This window comes from Pteropus alecto, unplaced genomic scaffold (assembly GCF_000325575.1).
Source record: "Pteropus alecto unplaced genomic scaffold, ASM32557v1 scaffold44, whole genome shotgun sequence".
Classification (NCBI taxonomy): Eukaryota; Metazoa; Chordata; class Mammalia; order Chiroptera; family Pteropodidae; genus Pteropus; species Pteropus alecto.
The window spans coordinates 4469957-4488713 of record NW_006436812.1 but is presented as its reverse complement, the minus strand read 5'-3'; the positions used below and the strand labels follow the sequence as shown (position 1 = coordinate 4488713).

General features: G+C 43.8%; 3 protein-coding genes across 15 annotated transcripts in view; 2 read left to right on the top strand and 1 right to left on the bottom strand.

Annotated features, from left to right (window-relative positions):
- ZNF263 (zinc finger protein 263) overlaps nucleotides 1-4336 on the top strand; it is a 7631-nt gene extending 3295 nt beyond the window's left edge. For 4 of the 5 annotated variants that reach the window (XM_025048285.1, XM_015590959.2, XM_025048286.1 and 1 more), the window contains 3 exons: nucleotides 113-239; nucleotides 1606-1725; nucleotides 2228-4336. In XM_025048285.1, the coding sequence (XP_024904053.1) occupies nucleotides 113-239; nucleotides 1606-1725; nucleotides 2228-3390 (1410 nt within the window). In that variant the 3' untranslated portion in view covers nucleotides 3391-4336. The remainder of the gene's footprint in view (nucleotides 1-112; nucleotides 240-1605; nucleotides 1726-2227) is intronic. The other variant, XM_025048287.1, reaches the window with a different exon arrangement.
- A 4744-nt stretch (nucleotides 4337-9080) lies between these two features.
- On the bottom strand, nucleotides 9081-14792 carry TIGD7 (tigger transposable element derived 7). 5 transcript variants are annotated; one of them, XM_025048292.1, is made up of 2 exons: nucleotides 14682-14792; nucleotides 9081-12197 (listed from the first exon to the last, which is right to left on the bottom strand). In XM_025048292.1, the coding sequence occupies exon 2, from the start codon at nucleotides 10862-10864 to the stop codon at nucleotides 9215-9217; it is 1650 nt and encodes a 549-aa protein (XP_024904060.1). In that variant the 5' UTR covers nucleotides 10865-12197; nucleotides 14682-14792; the 3' UTR covers nucleotides 9081-9214. The 5 variants fall into 5 exon arrangements, with proteins under 5 accessions (XP_024904060.1, XP_006913955.1, XP_015446464.1 ...); XM_006913893.3 differs by lacking the exon at nucleotides 14682-14792 and adding an exon at nucleotides 13317-14521; XM_015590978.2 differs by lacking the exon at nucleotides 14682-14792 and adding an exon at nucleotides 13877-14521.
- Nucleotides 14658-18757, top strand: part of ZNF75A (zinc finger protein 75a) — an 11420-nt gene continuing 7320 nt past the window's right edge. For 3 of the 5 annotated variants that reach the window (XR_003046929.1, XM_006913892.3, XM_015590977.2), the window contains exons 1-4: nucleotides 14658-14794; nucleotides 16148-16662; nucleotides 17741-17936; nucleotides 18640-18731. Coding sequence is in view for 4 of the 5 variants with exons in the window: in XM_006913892.3 (XP_006913954.2) it covers nucleotides 16252-16662; nucleotides 17741-17936; nucleotides 18640-18731 (699 nt within the window). In the remaining variant the exon portion in view is untranslated. Of the gene's footprint in view, nucleotides 14795-14992; nucleotides 15065-16147; nucleotides 16663-17740; nucleotides 17937-18639; nucleotides 18732-18757 lie in introns of those variants that run through there. The other 2 variants (XM_025048289.1, XM_025048290.1) reach the window with 2 other exon arrangements.

Here is an 18757-nt window from a genome sequence, read left to right as displayed (position 1 = left end):
TTCCCTATGAAATGTGTCCTCGGCACCCCTGGGTTTTGCCCCTTTAACTCATGACTCTGGTTGAATTGTTCTTGGTGCCTCAGGGGCTAAAGGAGATCTTGTGCTGTTTCAGTTGCCTGAAAGCTTAGAGGACGTGGCTATGTACATCTCCCAGGAGGAGTGGGGGCATCAGGATCCTAGTAAGAGGGCCCTCTCCAGGGACACGGTGCAGGAGAGTTATGAGAATGTGGACTCATTGGGTAAGGACTTTTTTTCCAGGGATGAAGACTGAGCCATTTCTGACCAGGGTCTTGTCCCTTAGCCACTTGCCTCCTGGACGGAAGTTCTCAGTTTTTCCAAAAGACCTCTTTTTGTCTAAAATCTCCAGGAGTAGCATCAGTTAAACATTTTCACAGTGGCACACTTGGCACTTGGAGCTAGATGAATGGTTGAGCCCCAGCTACTAGAGCTGAAGGCAAGGAATCTGAGTCATAATGGACTTCCCAGAGCAGAACAAATGAAGTCCAGTGACTGCCCTCCCCCACCCACTACATTACACACTTTCAGTGTTCTAGGATGCAGTAGAGCTCTGTTATTGATGCCTTGCAATTTTGAAGTGCTTATTCTTGACCTCACTTATGTTTTCTATGCTTCATTAGTATTTCTAGGCCTTTCCCAAAGACACAAATTTCAGGAGCAGTGGCATTAACAGTCTAGCTTAGCAGCCATCCCAGCCCCTAAAAATTTAGGAAGCGGGGAAGGCCTTGTGGAAATTCGGAAATGAATGTATATGTCCAAAACTGGAACTAAATAAATTAAGAATAAATTAAGATGCATCTGTTTGTTGAACTGTTATGCAGAGATTTAAAATGAGGCCTATGAAATATAAAAACAGTTTTTTTAGGTGAAAAGTGTACAATAACATAGCATTTAGGTGGAGAGTGTAGAAGTATTGTTTAATTCCTTCAACTTTATGTATGAAAATTCTCATAATAAAAAGTTGGAAGTTTTAAAACAACATAAGATACGAATATATTACAATTATGGCTACATTGAGGCACACACAGTAGAAGAGTCATACTGTACTTTGTTTTCATACACCAGATTTTCATAAACATAGCTGTTAGCTCACTTGCACTAATTTTTGCAAAGGGGTCACTGCTAGGTTTGGTTTCTTTCATTGGGACTTTCTTCAGGTTCCCCATCACTGTGCTGTGGCTTGGTGCCCTAAGTTGAGCACAGCTCTTTTAGTGTACATTAAGTAGGAAGAGAAGTTCAGATCACAAGTCTTAGAGCTAAACTGTTGTAAAGTCCATGTCTGCTGGAGTTGGAGTGAGATCTGATCATGTTTGTTGAATTTTTTTAATTACAAAAGCGTATAGTCTCATTGTAAAAAAAAAAAAAAAGCATAAAAGAGTAAAAAGAAAAAAGCTATTATCTCCCCTAATTTCTTTCTCTAGAGGTAACCACTGGGAACAGGTTAGTGTATATTACAATTAATTGCTGTCAGACTTATTGCACCCTCCATATCTACCTACTGAGGGCAGGGAACAAGACTAACTTTGTTTCCCCTGCTTAGTGGAGGAAAGTGATGATGTAGAAATCTGTTTCTTTCATTATGAATAGAGCCTCAGGTTCCCAGTCAGGAGCCCCTGAGCACCCAGGTGGAACAAGGAGGAAAACCATGGGATCCTAGTGTCCAGAGTTGCAAGGAGTGCCTGAGCCCCAGAAACCAAGCTCCAGGTAAGTAAGGAAGATGAGCCACCTGTCTAGCTGGCCTCCCCCTGTTGAGAGGGAAGCATTCAAGGATTTGGGTGTGGGGCTAGCCCATCACCACTGCCAGGGAGGTACATTGCTTCCTGTATGCCCACTTCCATCCTAGTGAGGCAAGTGAGGCACCCAGGGTGCAAAATGAAAGGAAGCATTCACTCCTGGGCTCATTGCCTACCCTAGTCCCAGCCCTGCTCCATCCCACCCATTTCTGAAAGGCAGAAGCCAGAGACTCAGTTGAAGAAGGAGATGGGGGCCACTGCAAGGGAATTCAAGACTGGTCTGAGTCTGATTCCTAAGCAATGGTCATACCTCTTATCCAGATGCCTCTCTAGACCACTTTCTCTGTATGGGGAAGACAGGAAACCGAGATAAAACCAGACTTTCTGGACTTCTGACCTACATGTAGTAACAAATGTAGGATTTCCTTTTCTCTGGGGTAGAAATAATGTAGAGGTTTGTTTTCTCTCACTCTGCTAAGAGAAATTTGAGCACCAAGAAGAAAGTGCTTTGTCCGTTTCCCCTGAGAGCATCCATCCACAGGCACTGCTGCCTGGCCAGGCCGTAGGGAAGGTGCCCTGGAGTCCTGAGCAGGGATGGCCTGGGGACAGGGCAGAAAGGCATTGGGAGCCTCCCCCAGAGGATCGGATGGAGCAGTCTGTATTAGGGGCCGCAAGTTGCAGAGAAATGGGGCCACCAAAGCAACTGCAGCTGAAGAGGCTCCATTTATGTCCCTTGTGTGGCAAAAATTTCTCTAACAACTCAAATCTAATTAGGCATCAGAGAATACATGCAGCAGAAAGACTGTGTATGGGTGTGGAGTGCAGTGAAATCTTTGGTGGCAACCCACACTTCTTGTCACTACACAAAGCACACTTGGGAGAGGAGGCCCATAAATGCCTTGTGTGTGGAAAAAGCTTCAGTCAGAATACCCACCTGATTCGCCATCAGCGCACCCACACAGGTGAGAAGCCCTATCAATGTAAAGTATGTGGAAAAAGCTTCTCTTGCAACTCCAACCTCCACAGACACCAGAGAACACACACTGGTGAAAAGCCCTACAAGTGCCCTGAGTGTGGGGAGATCTTTGCTCATAGTTCCAACCTCCTTAGGCACAAGAGGATTCACACAGGAGAGAAACCCTATAAGTGTGCTGAGTGTGGGAAAAGTTTCTCTCGCAGTTCTCACCTTGTCATACATGAAAGAACTCATGAAAAAGAAAGGCTTTACCCCTTCTCCGAGTGTGGGGAAGCAATGAGTGACAGCACCCCCTTTCTTACAAATGGAACCCACAAGGCAGAGAAGAAACTCTTTGAATGTTTGACTTGTGGGAAAAGCTTCCGGCAGGGCATGCACCTCACCAGACATCAGAGAACGCACACAGGAGAAAAACCATATAAGTGTACTCTTTGTGGGGAAAACTTTTCTCATAGATCCAACTTAATCAGGCACCAGAGAATTCACACAGGAGAGAAACCCTATACCTGTCATGAGTGTGGAGATCGTTTCTCTCACAGCTCCAATCGGATTCGTCATCTGAGAACCCATACAGGAGAGAGACCCTATAAATGTTCCGAATGTGGAGAAAGCTTTTCTCGGAGTTCACGCCTTATGAGTCATCAGAGAACTCACACTGGATAGAAAGAATGGGATTTCATTTTGCCCCAGATAAGGTGCTATTCAGAGGGTCCTGTTGTTGAGAGCTAGTATTCCTTGCCAGCTCACCAAATCATGTGTTTTTTTTTTTTTTTTTTTTTTTTTTTTTTTTTTTTTTTTTTTTTTTTTTTTTTTTTTTTTTTTTTAAGTAATTACTATAAAGAGTAATGGGTGGGAGTGTGTGGGGGTCATTGCAAAGGAGGTGCAGAGGCAGCAAAGGATTAGCATAAAAAAAAAAGAATTCTTTTTGAACTAGTGAGGATGGCAAGTTTTTGAGTTAACCTGCTTAGGGCAGAATTCTCTATGAAGTCTCCTCTGTCTCAGGGTGCACCTACCTCCTTGGTATGTTTAACAAAATTGTAATTTGGATGCCTTACTGCGTCCAGTATCTTTCCCAGCAACCTTGGGAATCCATTTGATTTTCCGTTACTGCTTCCTTACTTAGGACATTCAGGAGCATTTGAACTCCTGAGGCCCTTGAGGCCAAAGAAGAGACTGAGTCTCCTGGGAAACCAGAATTAGGGCAAGGAAAGACTAGTGGTGGGTTGTAGCTCTCCTGAAGGCCCTGATAGGGAAGCCTCCACAGTGCCCCTCAGTGGCCTGACAGGAGGGCCCATTGGTAGGCCATGCATATAAATGTTGCCTCAGACAAAAAGGACCCAGAGACCTAAGGGAAATAGTAAGATGGAATTTTTATGTCAGCCTAGGAAATCGCAGAGGGAACCAGAGTCTGAATTAGTCTTATCTTTTGCGGAGATCAAGACTTCCCCAACCTCTGTCAGAGAAGGATAAATAGCTCTGGAGTCCTCAGGGAGTTCCATGTTAGATGGGTTCCCTGGGAGACTTTGAAAATGTGGATCTTAAGGAAATTAGGAATCATGCCTTTCCCTGTTGGAAATATGTTTGGATAGTAATAAATATCTTAAGGAAACATGAAAGTGTGTGACTCTTTATTGAGGGCCTTTGTCCTGCCGTCCAGTGTTGATCTTTCTCCTATCTGCTTAGGTTGGAGGACCTGCTTTCTCTTTGTGGTCTTACTGGGTTGGTTTGGAAGGGTCCAACAATGGTAGCAGCATATAGGTTGAGGTAGGTAGGTGGTAGCACTGGCTAGCTCCGGGCTGGGACTACTATGTGGTAACAAAGGATCAAGCCCAGTGGCTGCTTGGGGTGATATTATAATGGTCTCCGAGGTTTTTTTTCCTTCTGTGGTATACAGCAGTAAAAGCGCCTTTGGTTCTTTGTTTACAATGTTTATTTCTTGTGAAGTAGCTGAAAGAAGATCTGGGTATTCAAAGACAGGATATTTTGGTCTTGCAATGAGTCCCAGGAAAAGATGGTCCTGAGAGAACTGAGTTATTGCCCATTATTGGAGGGAAGATATGTGGGGAGGGCAAAATTATTAGGGGAAAGCATTATATTTTAGAATGAGGAATCAAGAATAGGAATTCTAGGAGTATGTGTCTGTGGGAGAGGTAGAATACCAGGAAGTATTCTAGAAGTAGGACATTCTGATGCCAGGAGAACATCAGGAAAATATCTAGCTGTTCTTTGGGAGGAGAAGATGAAACATTCCATTGGCAACCAGCTATCAAATATAGCAATTTTAAATGAAGGAAACAACCCTATATGCTTCACCCCTTATCAGTCTTGTCTCAGCCCTGCCTCAGTTTGAGTTTCTCCTTGGTTTTCTGAGCCAATTTTTAAAAATCTTTTTAACCTTCTCATTTCCTTTCTCTTATCCACAAGAGGGCAGTGGTAGTGCGGGGGAAAGGGGATGGGATTTGAGAAAGATTAATGTAGCAGCCACAGTGGTAGGGGCAGGACAGAGGTGATGTGGCTGTTGGTGCCATAAAATGGGTGGGTGGTATCAGGTTAACATTTTAATGCACATAGGCAACCTATGTGCATTGCTAATCTCACTAGAATGGAAAGCCCCCCTCCACTCTCCTTCCTCCCTCCCCCAGTAATATCACCCATGTAGATTTTATGATGTGGGCCAGAAGCTGTTGATGTTCCTACTTGGAGCATTGCAGCTTGAGGCTTAGAGCAACAAGGACCCCCAGGTATTTGCTCTTAGCACGAAAAAGACTTTCAAATAGGAGCCTCCACCTAGTCCCCAGTCTAGCTCCCTTTCTAGCAAATTTCAGATACTTAAACATTTAGAACAAGAGCCTGGCACAGAGAAAGTACTCATCTATTTGTGCCATCTCTGGGCAGATAATACTAGCAAGATTTTCTTCCAAGCACCTGGTACTGAGATCAATATAAGACCACACTAGCAGGAACTTCTGTCTGCTATTGACAGGCAGGATTGATGCCATCTTTCCTTGTAGTCATACATACAGGTCAGAGGCCCTCACTGTAGGCTCCCGTGAGGCCACTGCAAGGGATGGCCAAGTGTATACTTTTTTACATTCATATTTCTACATTACACACATACTTTTTCACATTATACTTTTCACCTTCTAGTCCCTTTGTAAAAAGAAACCATAACAGATTCCCGTTGGCTTTTATGTCAGAGGGAGAATGATAAAGACCCCTGCCCCCTCGGTCCAAATGGGCACAAAGAGATCTGGGAGATGTGGCCTGACCCTGAGCAATAGCCACACATCCTTGTAGCAAATGTAACACAGGAGACCAGAAGAAAGGCTGAGTGGAGAATCAGTAGTACATTTAAGCAATGTGAAAAAGCCTGTTAGAGGTAGACTGAAAAAGCAGAGACAGAAATAAGGACAAGGCCTGTAGCACCAGAGACTGGAAAAAGTGCTAAAACAAGCACTACATTGTTTATTTTCCCCCCCAGAAAAACCCATCAGAAATCACTTTTTACTGCAATAATGAATTTATGGGTCTCAACATCATAATCGGAAATTTACTGTTGAATTATTACATTATCAACTGATAGAAGTTTGGAAGTCAAAATCACCACTGCTTTAATTTAAGCTGGCTGGCCAGCCAGGAACACATTGTAACTTGTAAATGTTTCACAAGCATATGAAAGAATGAAGTCATGTAAAAGGTCTTATTAATGTGTGTTACAGGAAACCAACTAACAAATTTATTAGCAGTAGGAGACTTCCTGTCATGAGCTCAAGAACAGTAAGATGAATGAAAGTAAAAGTGCATTTATTAGAAGCATTTCTTTTATCCTTCAATCTAGTTTGCAAGCACTTCTAATTTAAACTTGATTTTCATTCTTGAAAGGGAGACTGATAATTTTTATGTAATTTTTACTAAGAAGGTCTAAGTCTTGCCTGACTGATGCGCAGTTAGGCAGTGGGAATGATCTAAGTAAATTCAACAATAACAAAATCGTTGATGAAAAATGACCACAAAAAATTCTGAAATCTTCCAGTTAATGCCCTCAATTCATCACTGAGACACCTTGAATGTCCCAGAAGCTTCAGTCACGTGAAACCAGGATCCAAACTTGACCCAGGAAGATGTTAAGATTTCCCTAGACAGAAAGGGTGGGGTTTATTTCTGAAATCTTGAGGTATGTTTTAGACATAATGAGGAACTGCGTTTGCGGTCTCCATCCCCAATTCCCCTCAAGGTAGGAAAACGCTCTAGAACCTGGGTGTGGTTTCCACTCCGAAAGTGAAGCTACCCTTGAGCGGATTCCCCGCTCCCCTGGGAGGGGCTCCAGCTTAACGTTTAGGAATCCTGCCCCAGCCATTGGGGTTTCTCGGAAGAACTGTAGTCCTCAGGAATGATTTCCAGAACCAAAGATTTAAGCCCTTTCTCAAGCTGCAGCAAAGCGAACAAGTCTGTGGCTCTCGCAGCTTAGCCTTCCGCGGGCATCGTGGACAGGGAGCCGCTTCCCTAGATCCGCCCGCATACCCCATTGGATTGATCTCACTGGAGACAACTCTCGAGAGGACCCCCAAAAGAACAAGGGGCTGACAGAGCCTCCTGACAACGCTTTCCACGCCCTCCGCCCAGGGCCTCGGGGCTGCCTCTGCACCCGCCCTCCGCTCTCAGCAGTACTTCCCCTAACGCCTACCCGCCACCAGCCACCAGCGCTGTTCCCAGAGAATGCGATCCTGCGTAGACACCCCGCCCCTCTGGCCACCACTCCACGGCTACATGGGCGGCTTCCTTCCTTCGAGGCCCGCGCTCCATCCGAGACCCCGCCCACCCCAGGCGCTCTGGCCCGCCGGCTGTAGCTCTATGGCCATGCCTGGCTGCATGCTCCCCGCAGACTCCAACTACCAAGGCTGAGCCTGGCCACTTAGCCGTAGGGCTTCCTTCTCAGTCCGCCAGAGCAGATACTGGCGGCGTGACAGCGCTCTCCTAATCCTCCCGTCCCTCGGGTGCGCGTGCGTCAGCCCGGGGCCAACAGCGGGGCTGGGCGTCTGGGCAGGCTCTCTCCATCCAGCAAGAGGTGAGCGTAGAGCTGTGTGGGGATGGGTACCGGGAAGGGGGCGTCTCAGGGCCCCTAAGTCGGAGAGTCATCTCATTTTTGTTTCAGTTCGCAGTGGCTACAGGGTGGGGAAAGGATGGGAAGAGGACAGGAAAGGAAGGCAGGGACACTAAAGAGGTGCAGTTGTCCAGGCATGATGTGATGGCAGTCTGGGCCAGGACGCGAACAATGTGGACACTGTAGATGAGACATTCAGGAGGCAGAGGCGACAGGACTTTACGTGGGCCCAGTCCTAGGTCTTAAGTCCTAGCATGATCCCGAAGGGCATTGAAAATTTGGCCCTGGCCTGTCTTTCCTGCCAGCTGCTCCTATAGCAAATATCCAGGGACCTAGCAGCTTCCCAGGGAGATGCACTCTCACACCGAAGAAACTGTACTCACATTTCCCTTTGTCCAGACTGCCCATTCCGTCCTCCCACCCCACTAAATTTTAAAGCCCAACTCAAAAGTCACACATGACCCTTTCAGATACTTCTGCTATCCAAGCACTCTCAAAGCCCTTTCTATGCTCAGCTCTTACATATCCAGCAGTGGTTTGTTCCTATTCGTAATCTTTATAATTCAGGCCTAAATGCCCAATGCCATGCTCTGTGCCTGGCATGGAAGGGCGATATGAAGTTTCCAGAATAAAGTGATACTTTTGAAAAGGTTATGACTGGCGGTCATTTATTCTGGGAGTTTATTGCCAGAATAAGATATTTGATAGAGACTCAAAAGGAACTCTAGAGCTGTCCAGTATGCTCATCTTAACATCTCCTTCAAGATCTTCCACAAATCCATTCTACCCCATTTGGTATTCTTCTTAATACCAAAGCCTAAAATATGTTGACAGTAAGATATAAAATTGTATTTACAGTGTAATCTGCCTACTTTCAAAATACTTTAGCGTTAAGAGACACTATTATTGGTCAATAGAATTTGAGTGCTTTTTATCTCTATATATACACACATATATATCATCAGCATGTTATTTCCACAATAAGAGGAAAACAAACACTAAATAGATGGTAACAGATTTAAGAAAGCAGAGCATGTCATACTATTAAACTGAAAACCAAATCCTTACCTTCTTAAAGGTAACTAGAACTAGTCAGAATATAGTTTTGTTATGTGCTGTGAATACATTAAGGTAGAATTTAATGCTTTTCCCACATCCAGTTCATCTTAGATAATCTGGGACAGTAGTTCCTCATTATTCAGATCCTGGTCTAAAATAGAAAAATATGATACACTTATGCATTTAAAGAAACTTATTGTTTACAAATCATATTTTTATTAATATATAAATGGGCATTGATATGCAAAATGAGGTCAGCTGATAAAAACAATGACAGTTCACAATAGGTCTACATCATATAACTGCAGAAATCTTTAAGCATAAAATCTAATTACTAGAACCAGAAGTTGAAGGCATACTGAAGGAATCCTTAATATTATGAAGCCTAGGTTTCAAAAAGCTACCAATTCTAGAATGAACTCTGCTCTGGAACTGTTTCTTGATTATTTCTTGTTGCATCTCTTTCAGTGTGAAATGGAACCTTTGATACTCAGGTGTGACATCAACAAAGTCAAGAAGGTAGTCCAAACTCTTTCTTACAGCAGATAACTTAAATTCAGCAGTCTGCTTCTCCATCCCTTTTCCTTTCTGAACAAGTTTCTTTGTAATCCCACCTTTTGATTTTGGGGGACTACCCTGTTCATCATCTCCATTTAACCACACACTATCACCATCCAGCTTGGTTTCCAACTCCCCACATTTCTCAAGAATTTGTCCATAATCCCCATCTTCTAATCCTTGAAGATCATATTCAGATTCCTTTTTGTAAAGAAGATTTTCCCATGCATTTGCTATAGTTATTTGTTTTACTTCATCCCAACTCTTTGCCCAGTTAAAAATTGCACTTTTTATGTTGTAGATTTTAATCTTGGAAACTCCCCTTTCCCCTTTATCTTGCTCATCATCACTTTCTTCAAAAATTACAAGACTCTCTTCAAGTTGCTTCCACCTATAAAGTCGTTTGCAGCTTAAGATCACGCCTTGATTCATTGGCTGAATTAAGGTTGAAGTGTTATGGGGAAAGAACATGCATTTTATTCGACCATCTTCACTTATTAGCGATTCAGCAGAAGGGTGAACTGGGGAACTGTCCAGAAGTAACAAGGCCCTGACGTCATCTTCATGGAATCTTAGAACATTAAGCTGAAAATGCCTGACCTCAGGAACAAAATTTTGAAAGAACCATTCTGAAAACAATTCTCTGGTGAACCAAACATCTTTACTAGGTTTATATATCACAGGTAATGTACTTGTGTCTTCTTTTACACTTTTGGGCAGCTTTGATTTTCCAATAATGATAGACTTTAACTTATGAGTTCCATCTGCATTTGCACATAAAAGAGCAGACAAGCACTCTTTGTTTATTTTCCTCCCTGGCAGGCAGATATCTTTTCTGCTTGCCTGAGTGTTTTCTGGCATTGACTTCCAAAAGAGGTCAGTCTCACCTCCACTGTATAGCTGAGCTAGACACAGTTTCTCCTCTTTGATAAGCATGGACAGTTTTTGTCGAAATGGCTCAACATTTTCTGAAACTGAACTTAGGACTTGTTCGGCACATACTTTTCGGTTCCCAATTGCATGCCTATTTCGAAATCGAAAAAGCCAACCAGTACTAGCTTTGAAGTCTGTTCGCCCAAAACACTGTGCAAACCTCTCTGCAGCAGACTGAAGTTCCACACCTCTAACAGGCACACCAGCTGAGCGTTTCTGTTGGTACCACATGTAGACTGCATCATCCACATCGCCATATTTGGCTCCTGTTGTCCTCTTTCTTTTCTCAGCCCCAACTAATGGCATGTCCTGCTTCAGTACAAAGTCCAAAATCAATTTCTTATTCTTTTTAATGTCATAAAATGTTGATTTACTGATTCCAAATTCATCCATTACACTTTTAAGAGATCGTCCAGCTTCAATCCTACTGAGAACCTTCATTTTCTCCTCCAAATTCAATGTTGTATATTTCCCTCTCTTATTCATACTGAATTTGGGTTCAAACAACCAACAGAAAAAGGAAAAGCCTTACTGAATTGGAAAAAAATTTAAAGACAAAACCAAAAAAAACCCAAACTAGCTCAGAGCCCCAAGGGCACAGGCATTTGTACTGAAGGATAATGGGCTAAAAAGGATAAGGCTCAAGACCAAAGTGCTAGTCTAGAGGTAAAGGTCTTATGAACTCAGAAACTGCCCCTGGCAAAGTCTTCTCTAGCTGTTGCTCCTGCAAGACGTGATGATCAGTTTTTAGAACCCCCCTGCTCTTCCTCTCCCTTGATAGATATAGCGGCACCAGTTGGGAACAAGAATACCTGCATACTCTCTGTAAGTGAACACAGGAAAAGACACAAAGAAAGATGTGCCCACAAGAACAGACCCAGATGAGAAAAATCTCAATAAAAGCAGTGCTTGTGTAAAGATGGGAGTATGAAAGCATCAAAGGCAAGTACAGAGTAATCCTGTGTAGCAGAGCTGCAGTGAGGCTTCTCTTTCCAAAGGACCCGATTTTATTTCACTGCCAGAAAAGAAAATGGTGCTCATATTGCTCTGTATTAATGTTCGCCAGGCAGCAGTCCATACAGCTAGATAAAAACTCCAAGCTACCCTGACACTGGGCTGTCTGGAGAACTGGAATTTGGTAACAGTTGTATAGTATCTTTACATGAAGAAGAAAGTAGTTTCTGTTGTCCATATGAATGAAATCCAACTTTTAATATATTCAATATAGCATTCTCAAGGACTAGCTTTAACTTGTTAACCAAGGTAATCTGTTAAGTATGTAAATAATTTGTTAGTGGCACTCTTCCACTTTCAGATCTTCCTTGTGTATGTCTGGTGTATTCTCAAGTGTTATTGTTTTTTCACTGAAATTGTTCCATATTTGAAATATTAGCAATTCTTAGAGGTGAGTCCAAAAGTTTTACAAATATTTTATGATAAATAAAAAATTTTAAAAGATCTTTCCTTTTGTTTTCCTAAATTTACATTAGGGTTTTAAATAACACAATTTTATATGTGAGACTTTATTTGGTTTCTCTTCAGTATGGATTGTATTTAATTTGAACCAAGACTCAAATTTTCCAGTGCTTGTAGAAATTCAAAAAGTTTCTCTACTGGTGTTTCTGATCAATTGTTCCCATAAATCCTTCTGTTGGCAAACTCTTCTGTATCTCAGCTCCCTCAAATATTCCTTTCAGGTCCTCCTGGTGCTGCCCAATTCCATTCCATGTTCTACTCTAGATTAATTTCATGGTTCTCATTCCAGATATACAATTTCATAGGAAGTAACAAAAACTGCCACTTTCTTCCATTCTAAGTGCTATGAAGAAAAAAAACACTATGTCAGAAATGAGGAAAATGATTAGTATTTCAGTTTTTCTCCCCTCCTTTAGGGCAGAGCTTGACTGCTTTCATTTGTTCCTCAACTATATAGAATTCTCACAAGCCTCTTATCTAAAGGAACCCAGAAGAATCCATTCAATTAGTTTTCCTCTAACATTTGTTGCAAGAACTAACTGCTTTATGGAGCACTAAGGGTATCATGAAAAAATATCACAGATAATAGGATGTGGAGCCAGTGACAGGCTAAGATCAAGCAACTTTGTGAAAGAGGCAGCTATAACTAAGGCAATACTAAATAATAACTATTATAAATGGAAAAAGAAGAATAAAAGTATTTGTCAGCCAATAGCAGCACCATCAAGTCCAGCCAGTCACCCAGCAAAAACATTCAGCCCACTACAGCAGTTATGTGATGTCTCAGAATAAATTCCATGTATTTGTTTTCATTGCTTCCCATCTGTGCATTCATCATTTCTCATACGGTGCCCAGGAAGAGGAAGGTGAAATCAAAAGGAAAAACTTAGGGGACTTTTACAGGCTCCACAGCAAGAGTTATGAACAATGACACCAAATTTCAATGAAAATCATCAGTGGCCCTCACTCACTTCACCATTTTGTGACTCGCTTCCTCTTCTTCCTTTCACAGGGTCTCTTCTCACACTTTCTTCTGCCCATCTTCCCTAACCAACTCCCAACTCATGTTATGAATCAGGCCTGCCAATGACATCCGAGGGCACTGGTGGCAAAATTTCATTTATTCAATTTAATAAGTTCCAATTATATGCTCGGCTTTGGGCCAGATCATGATCTCAATGCTAAGAGCATTAATGTCCACTAGTTCTGAGAGGCTAGAAACTATAATGACTTGGAGAAAGTAAGTTCCAACCTGACTGAGATTCTAAGGAAATGAACATACTTTAAAATACATGCAAGTGGCTTAGGCAGATGCTTCTTGTTATCTCTTCTTTTATCCTTTTCTCTCACTCAAAAAAGATCAAGAACTATGCATCAAAGGAGTGTAACATCATTCTATCTAAAAACAAAAATAGTATAATGGCTGTTAATGGTCTCTTTTTCATTTCCACCTTAAACTTACCTCTAGATGAACTGCCCTGGAAAGAAGATCTGTCAAAAACCCTCAAATGATGTTCCAGGATGTACTTTATTAAGTGCAATCTCTTCACTTCCGTTCAAAGCACTTAGATCCACATGAACTTATTTTCTAACTTTCCCTAAATGTAGCCCAATTACACTTAGTAAAAATATACTAAAGATGTCACTGTACTCTTCCCAGCTTGTCAAGGCTTTGCTCTTACTTTTTCTTCTGCCCACACCCTGCTGCGGGCAAATCTCTCAAGGTCTTTTATGATTTTCCCCAACCGAAAATCAACTTCCATTTCCTTGGACTTTCTGCAGCTTTCAGATTATGCCCTACCTTTTCCTACCCTGTGTTACTGATAGCCATGAAATCGCCTTGGTCCTTTGCCAGATTTCTCAATTCAAAGGCATTGTCCTGCTGACTAACACCGGCTACACCTAGTAGACTTAATAATCCCTTGACTGGTAGAGGCTGACACTACGAAAACACTGATAACTGGAACATTAACAAACCGAAATAATCAAGATTCCTTTAAATATGATTCAGTAAATATGTACCTCGCCAGACACTGCAGGAGATACGAGATGAAAAGGTTCCCATTCTCCAAGAAGCATGCTGCAGTGGAAAAAGGAAAACTGGGAGCCTAAATTCCCAGTCTAGAAGCTACCATTGGTAAATTATATGACTCTGAGCAAGTCACTTCTTAGCTTTCAATTTCTCTGTCATGGAGAACTATAAATGTAACCTATCTCACAGGTTAAAACCTACCTCACAAGAAAAAACAAAATCGTTGTGAGGAAAGCGCGGCCCAGAAAAGGGTACAGATTACTCAAGGCCGTTGATCCTGAGCGAGACAAGCCGGCCTCCTCCTCGAGGAGACTGAGACGAACCCCGGGACGATGGCTCGTCCGGCTGGGCTGCAGGAAAGCCAAGATTACCGAGAGCGCGAAGGGGTGACCCTTACCGGCGGGACCCCCTATTACCAGGCCGCCCGCCGCTCAAAGACTACGCAGGAACCACCCGGATGCCTAACGTCTCACGATCCAGACCGCGAGACGGCGACAAACGCCGGCAAAGAGGCGCTCAGGACCCTTCTAGGCTCTGCGGCCTGTAGACTCTTTGGCATTAACTCTTTCGGGACCCACGGCCGAATCAGGCAGTACGCCAGTTTCTCCCGCGAAGCCTGAAGCCGCGGCAGTTGGACCGCAGGACTGCACGGAGCCCCCCGGAAGTACTCCACTTCCGCTTCCGGTAGCAGTGCGGCGGCGGGCGGGGGGGAGCCTCAGACAAATGCGTAGGAACCCCACCAGTAGGGGGAGGGGTTCGGAGGGTTTTGGTGGTGCTGGGCCTGCGCCCCTTTACCTCCCGTCCCGACTGGCGCCACGCTGAAAGCTGCGGCCGTTAAGCAGCGATTCGAAGTACAGCGACTTGCAGTTGAGCGCGCGCGAGAGCGGCTTCCACAACCAGCTGTCGAGGTAACCAAGAAGCGGCTCCCTTTCGGCGTCGGCTCCGGAGAGCTCCCAGAGAGCCGCTGGCGGCAGCTCGGCGCTGCCGCAAGGTGTTTGGAGGCGAGGCAGCCATTTTTTGTAGCCGGGCGGCCGAAGCCTGCGGCGCGACTGTCTAGAGCAAGGCCGGCCGTGAGGCTACGGAGGCTACCTTTTCCTGGCCTGCGGCTGGAGCCCACTCGGACACTGCCGCTTGCTCAACGCTTAGGGGCGCTTATCTGCCGTCTAGACGCGGAGCAGGTAGTCATGTCCCTCTTCTCGCCTCCCCTGGCGTTTCCTTTGCGGGCTGATGTGACCGCGGGAGAACCGCAGTTCAGCATCAGACAGATCAGCTTTTGCTGATGCAAAATCATAGGTCGCGACCCCGTGCATCCTGAGCCGGGATGGGCAGCAAAGAGCCAGCCATTTGTGAATACCATGGCATCCCGGACAGAATCTCCATGCCGGTTCTCCTGCATCATCACTTCGGGGAGAGTGAGACGCAGGAGGCTCTCCTCAGCCTCGCTTAGAGAGGTCTAATAGATCCTTAAAGAAATGTAAAGTCAGCAAAAGGGTCACCTAATCATCACCAACTGCCATTCTCTTCTTTTCTGCGACTTGATATTTGGATAAACATTTTATAAGGAAAGGTCGGGTGTAATTTTTCCTAGGTCAAATAAATTTAAAAATACAAGTATAAATCTTCTGCATAGAGCCCTTTATACATCTTGCAAAGAAGTGCCAAAGAAGAATGTTGGGCGTCTGGTACTTAATTGGGGGATACTTTATGAAAAAAAAAAAAAAAGGCTACTTTTTTCCTAATTATTTCTTCTACTCTGGTCTCACTGTTTCAGCTCTCTTGCCAGTATTCATACAAGAATAGGAGAATCGCAAATGTTCCACAAAGTGAAGGCTTCTATCATAGGAAGATGAAAGGTCATAGAAGTTGCATCCTCTTTTGAAAGCAGAAGTCTAGGATGACATGTTAAAATTTAAGAAACTCAGAGTGTTCTTATCTGCCGTTGACATGGAGAAGATGGGATAGAAATTCATAAATGAAATCTTTGGATAATCCCCAAACCCCTTGCAGCCAGTGGGTGCCAATTTTCTTACCCACCAACCTTTCTTGTTTTATTATTGTTTTCTTGAGGCAAAGTCATCAGTTGGCATTTGTCTCCAATGAATAATATAAAGAAAAGGAGAGAATCAGAGGGCCTGGCAGTTGTTTCTAAAGGGAAAGCAAGGCATGATGTTTGCTGTTCATTTTTCTCTCATAAAAACTAGAAAGTTGTAAAGTTCATGTGACCTTCTTATTGACATGCACTTTTTTTTTTCTGCCCTCAGTGCCTTAGGAAGAAGATCCTTTTATTGATTTTGTTCCAGACAAGACTGAGTTGTCAGAGGTGGTACTGGTGGTGTGTCCACCACAGCGAACTGTTCCAAGCAGAATGATGACAGTAGACCTGAAGGTGACTGAGTATCTGAACCCTCAGGTCAGGGCTCTGTGGGAGACCAAAGGACCTGTGACAGAGAGCTCCAGTCAGAGTAAGAAATGTATGGCACAAAAGGACAATCTCATTTCTGAGAGCTCTCGCCAGCACTTCCGGAGCTTCCACTATCATGAAGCTGCTGGACCCCGTGAGGCAGTTGGTCAACTTCAAGAATTATGCCGTCGGTGGCTGAGGCCAGAGATACACTCAAAAGAGCAGATCTTGGAACTGCTGGTGCTAGAGCAATTCCTGACCATTCTGCCGAAGGATACCCAGACCCGGATAAAGAAACACCATCTACAAAGCATTGAGGAGGCTGTGGCCCTGGTAGACCACTTGCAGAGTGACTCTAGTCAAACAAGGAATGGGGTGAGAAGAAAGATTCCTGATACATTCAATGAAATAGGATGAAGATGGATATATGGAGGGTGGGGGCAGTTAATTGAGAAATAACATGAAATAGGTCAGTGACCTTAAGGCTATCTAAGGCAAGACCTGAAACTACAGACCCGAAGCAATAGTCATTCCACAGGTTTAGGTGATCCTGGCAGAGGCTTCCTTCGTCTTAGAGAAAAAGTTTTGCCCTATTTGGAGCCAGGATGTATGAGAGTAATAAGCCCAGGATGGCTTGGCCCGGGAGAGTTGATGAGGAAGGTGCAGATCCAGAAAAATTGAGGACATGTAGAGATCAAAGGAGAGGATAGTAAAAAGGAGAATCCAAATGAGGATTGCAGAGGAAAAAAAAAAGGGAAAGATTTGGAAGTCACAATAAGTGGCTGAGAGAAGAAAAATGCTGAGAGTTAGTGTCTTTCATACCATAGTTAGACAAGAGCCTCCACTGCCCACCTTCAGTGGTTGGTCCTTGCCTCTGCTACTGAGTGGGAATCCAGGGTATGCCACTTGGCATGTGGCAGCATATCACCTGGCTTCAGGGCAAGGCATATGGTTGGTGTCAAGATCATTTGGAAGGAGGTTGAAATCAGACTCTCCTCCGCTTTTCTTTTCCATTTCATCCTCACTCTCTGAAAACCTTTCCTGGCCTTTGGGAAAATGTGGTTGTCAAGAGAGTGCTTTTTAGTCAATTTCTTAATTTTTTGAGAAAAATAGAAGAAGAAACCACTGCAGTAGGAATCTAAGTGAGGAGAGAAAGGCTGTCAAGGCAGTGTGTGAGCAAGTGGCTTACGTAACCCTACTCATGGTCTGAGCTGGGGTCTGTGCCGAGGGGTGGGGGCTACTGTATTGGAGGGCTGGTAGTAGCCACACCTTTTTTCCTAGATTTTATGGATAGTTCTTTATGGAAAATTGGTGGCCCAATATCTTTGTCCTTCTGTCATTTTCTTTCCTTCACACTTCCCACAATCTGGGCTCTACAATTTTCCCTCCATCTACCACCAGCCCCCAAAACTAAAGTAAGTTCTGTGGTAACAAGGATGGAAATTATTTCTAGGTTGCAACCCATGAGCTGAGAAAGGAAGCAGTGCTCTTGGGAGAAACAGCAGAGGCCCGAGGCTTCAAACTGAAGCCAGCAGAGCCCCAGCCAGTGGGCATGTCCCAGGATGAAGAATTTTGGAATACATACCAGGGCGTACAAGAACAGCTGAGCAGAAATACTCATAAAGAGACTGAGCCTGTGTTTGAGAGGGGTAAGGAGCTTCATGGTAATTTCTTTCTGCTGGGAGCTGTGACCATAGTTTGTTCTGCTAGAACATTGTGTGCTTTTTCTGGAGGCCCAGTGCTGTGGATCTACAAATCCAGTGACGCTAGCAATTATGATGCACCCGCCTCCCTGAAAGTGGTGTTAGAATAGACCAGCTGTGGGTGAAAGTGGGGGTTGGCCTAAGGTACAGAAATACCCAAACCACAATGCTGTGGTAATTACATCATAAAATGTTCCTTAGAAAAGTGGAAAGAATTGGGGGCACTTCATCCTCATAAAATACTGGAGTTGGGATCAGAAATGAGCTCTCAGTAGCAGAATATAAACAATTTTGTAGCAGGAAAGAAATAATAAATGATTTTTGAAAACTACATTTATTGTACACTGGAGTCCCTGAGTACTTCATTTTCAAAATGTTTAATTTTTATCTAACTCAAAACAACTTATGTCATGCGAAGATAATAAAAAGGGTTTTTCTTTTATTAATTTCATTCATGGGAACTCGGGAAACTGTTCTAGGGGCTAGTAGATACTTGGTTCTTACTAGCATTGAGAAGGCTACTTGGAGGTATCACACTTAAAGGAGTCCCATCTCTACTGAAAGAATCAGGATCGTCTATATTTTAGAAATGCCCTCAGGATGTTCGTAGACGTGAGAGAAGTTTCCTATGGCTCTTTTCCACCCACAGTTGGGCCTGCTCACCAGATCCTAGCCTTTCCTGAGCAGACAAATGCCAAAGACTGGACAATGGCACCTGAGCTCGTCTTGCCTGAGTCCCAGGTGAGCTGAGTTTTCGAGCTGTTTAG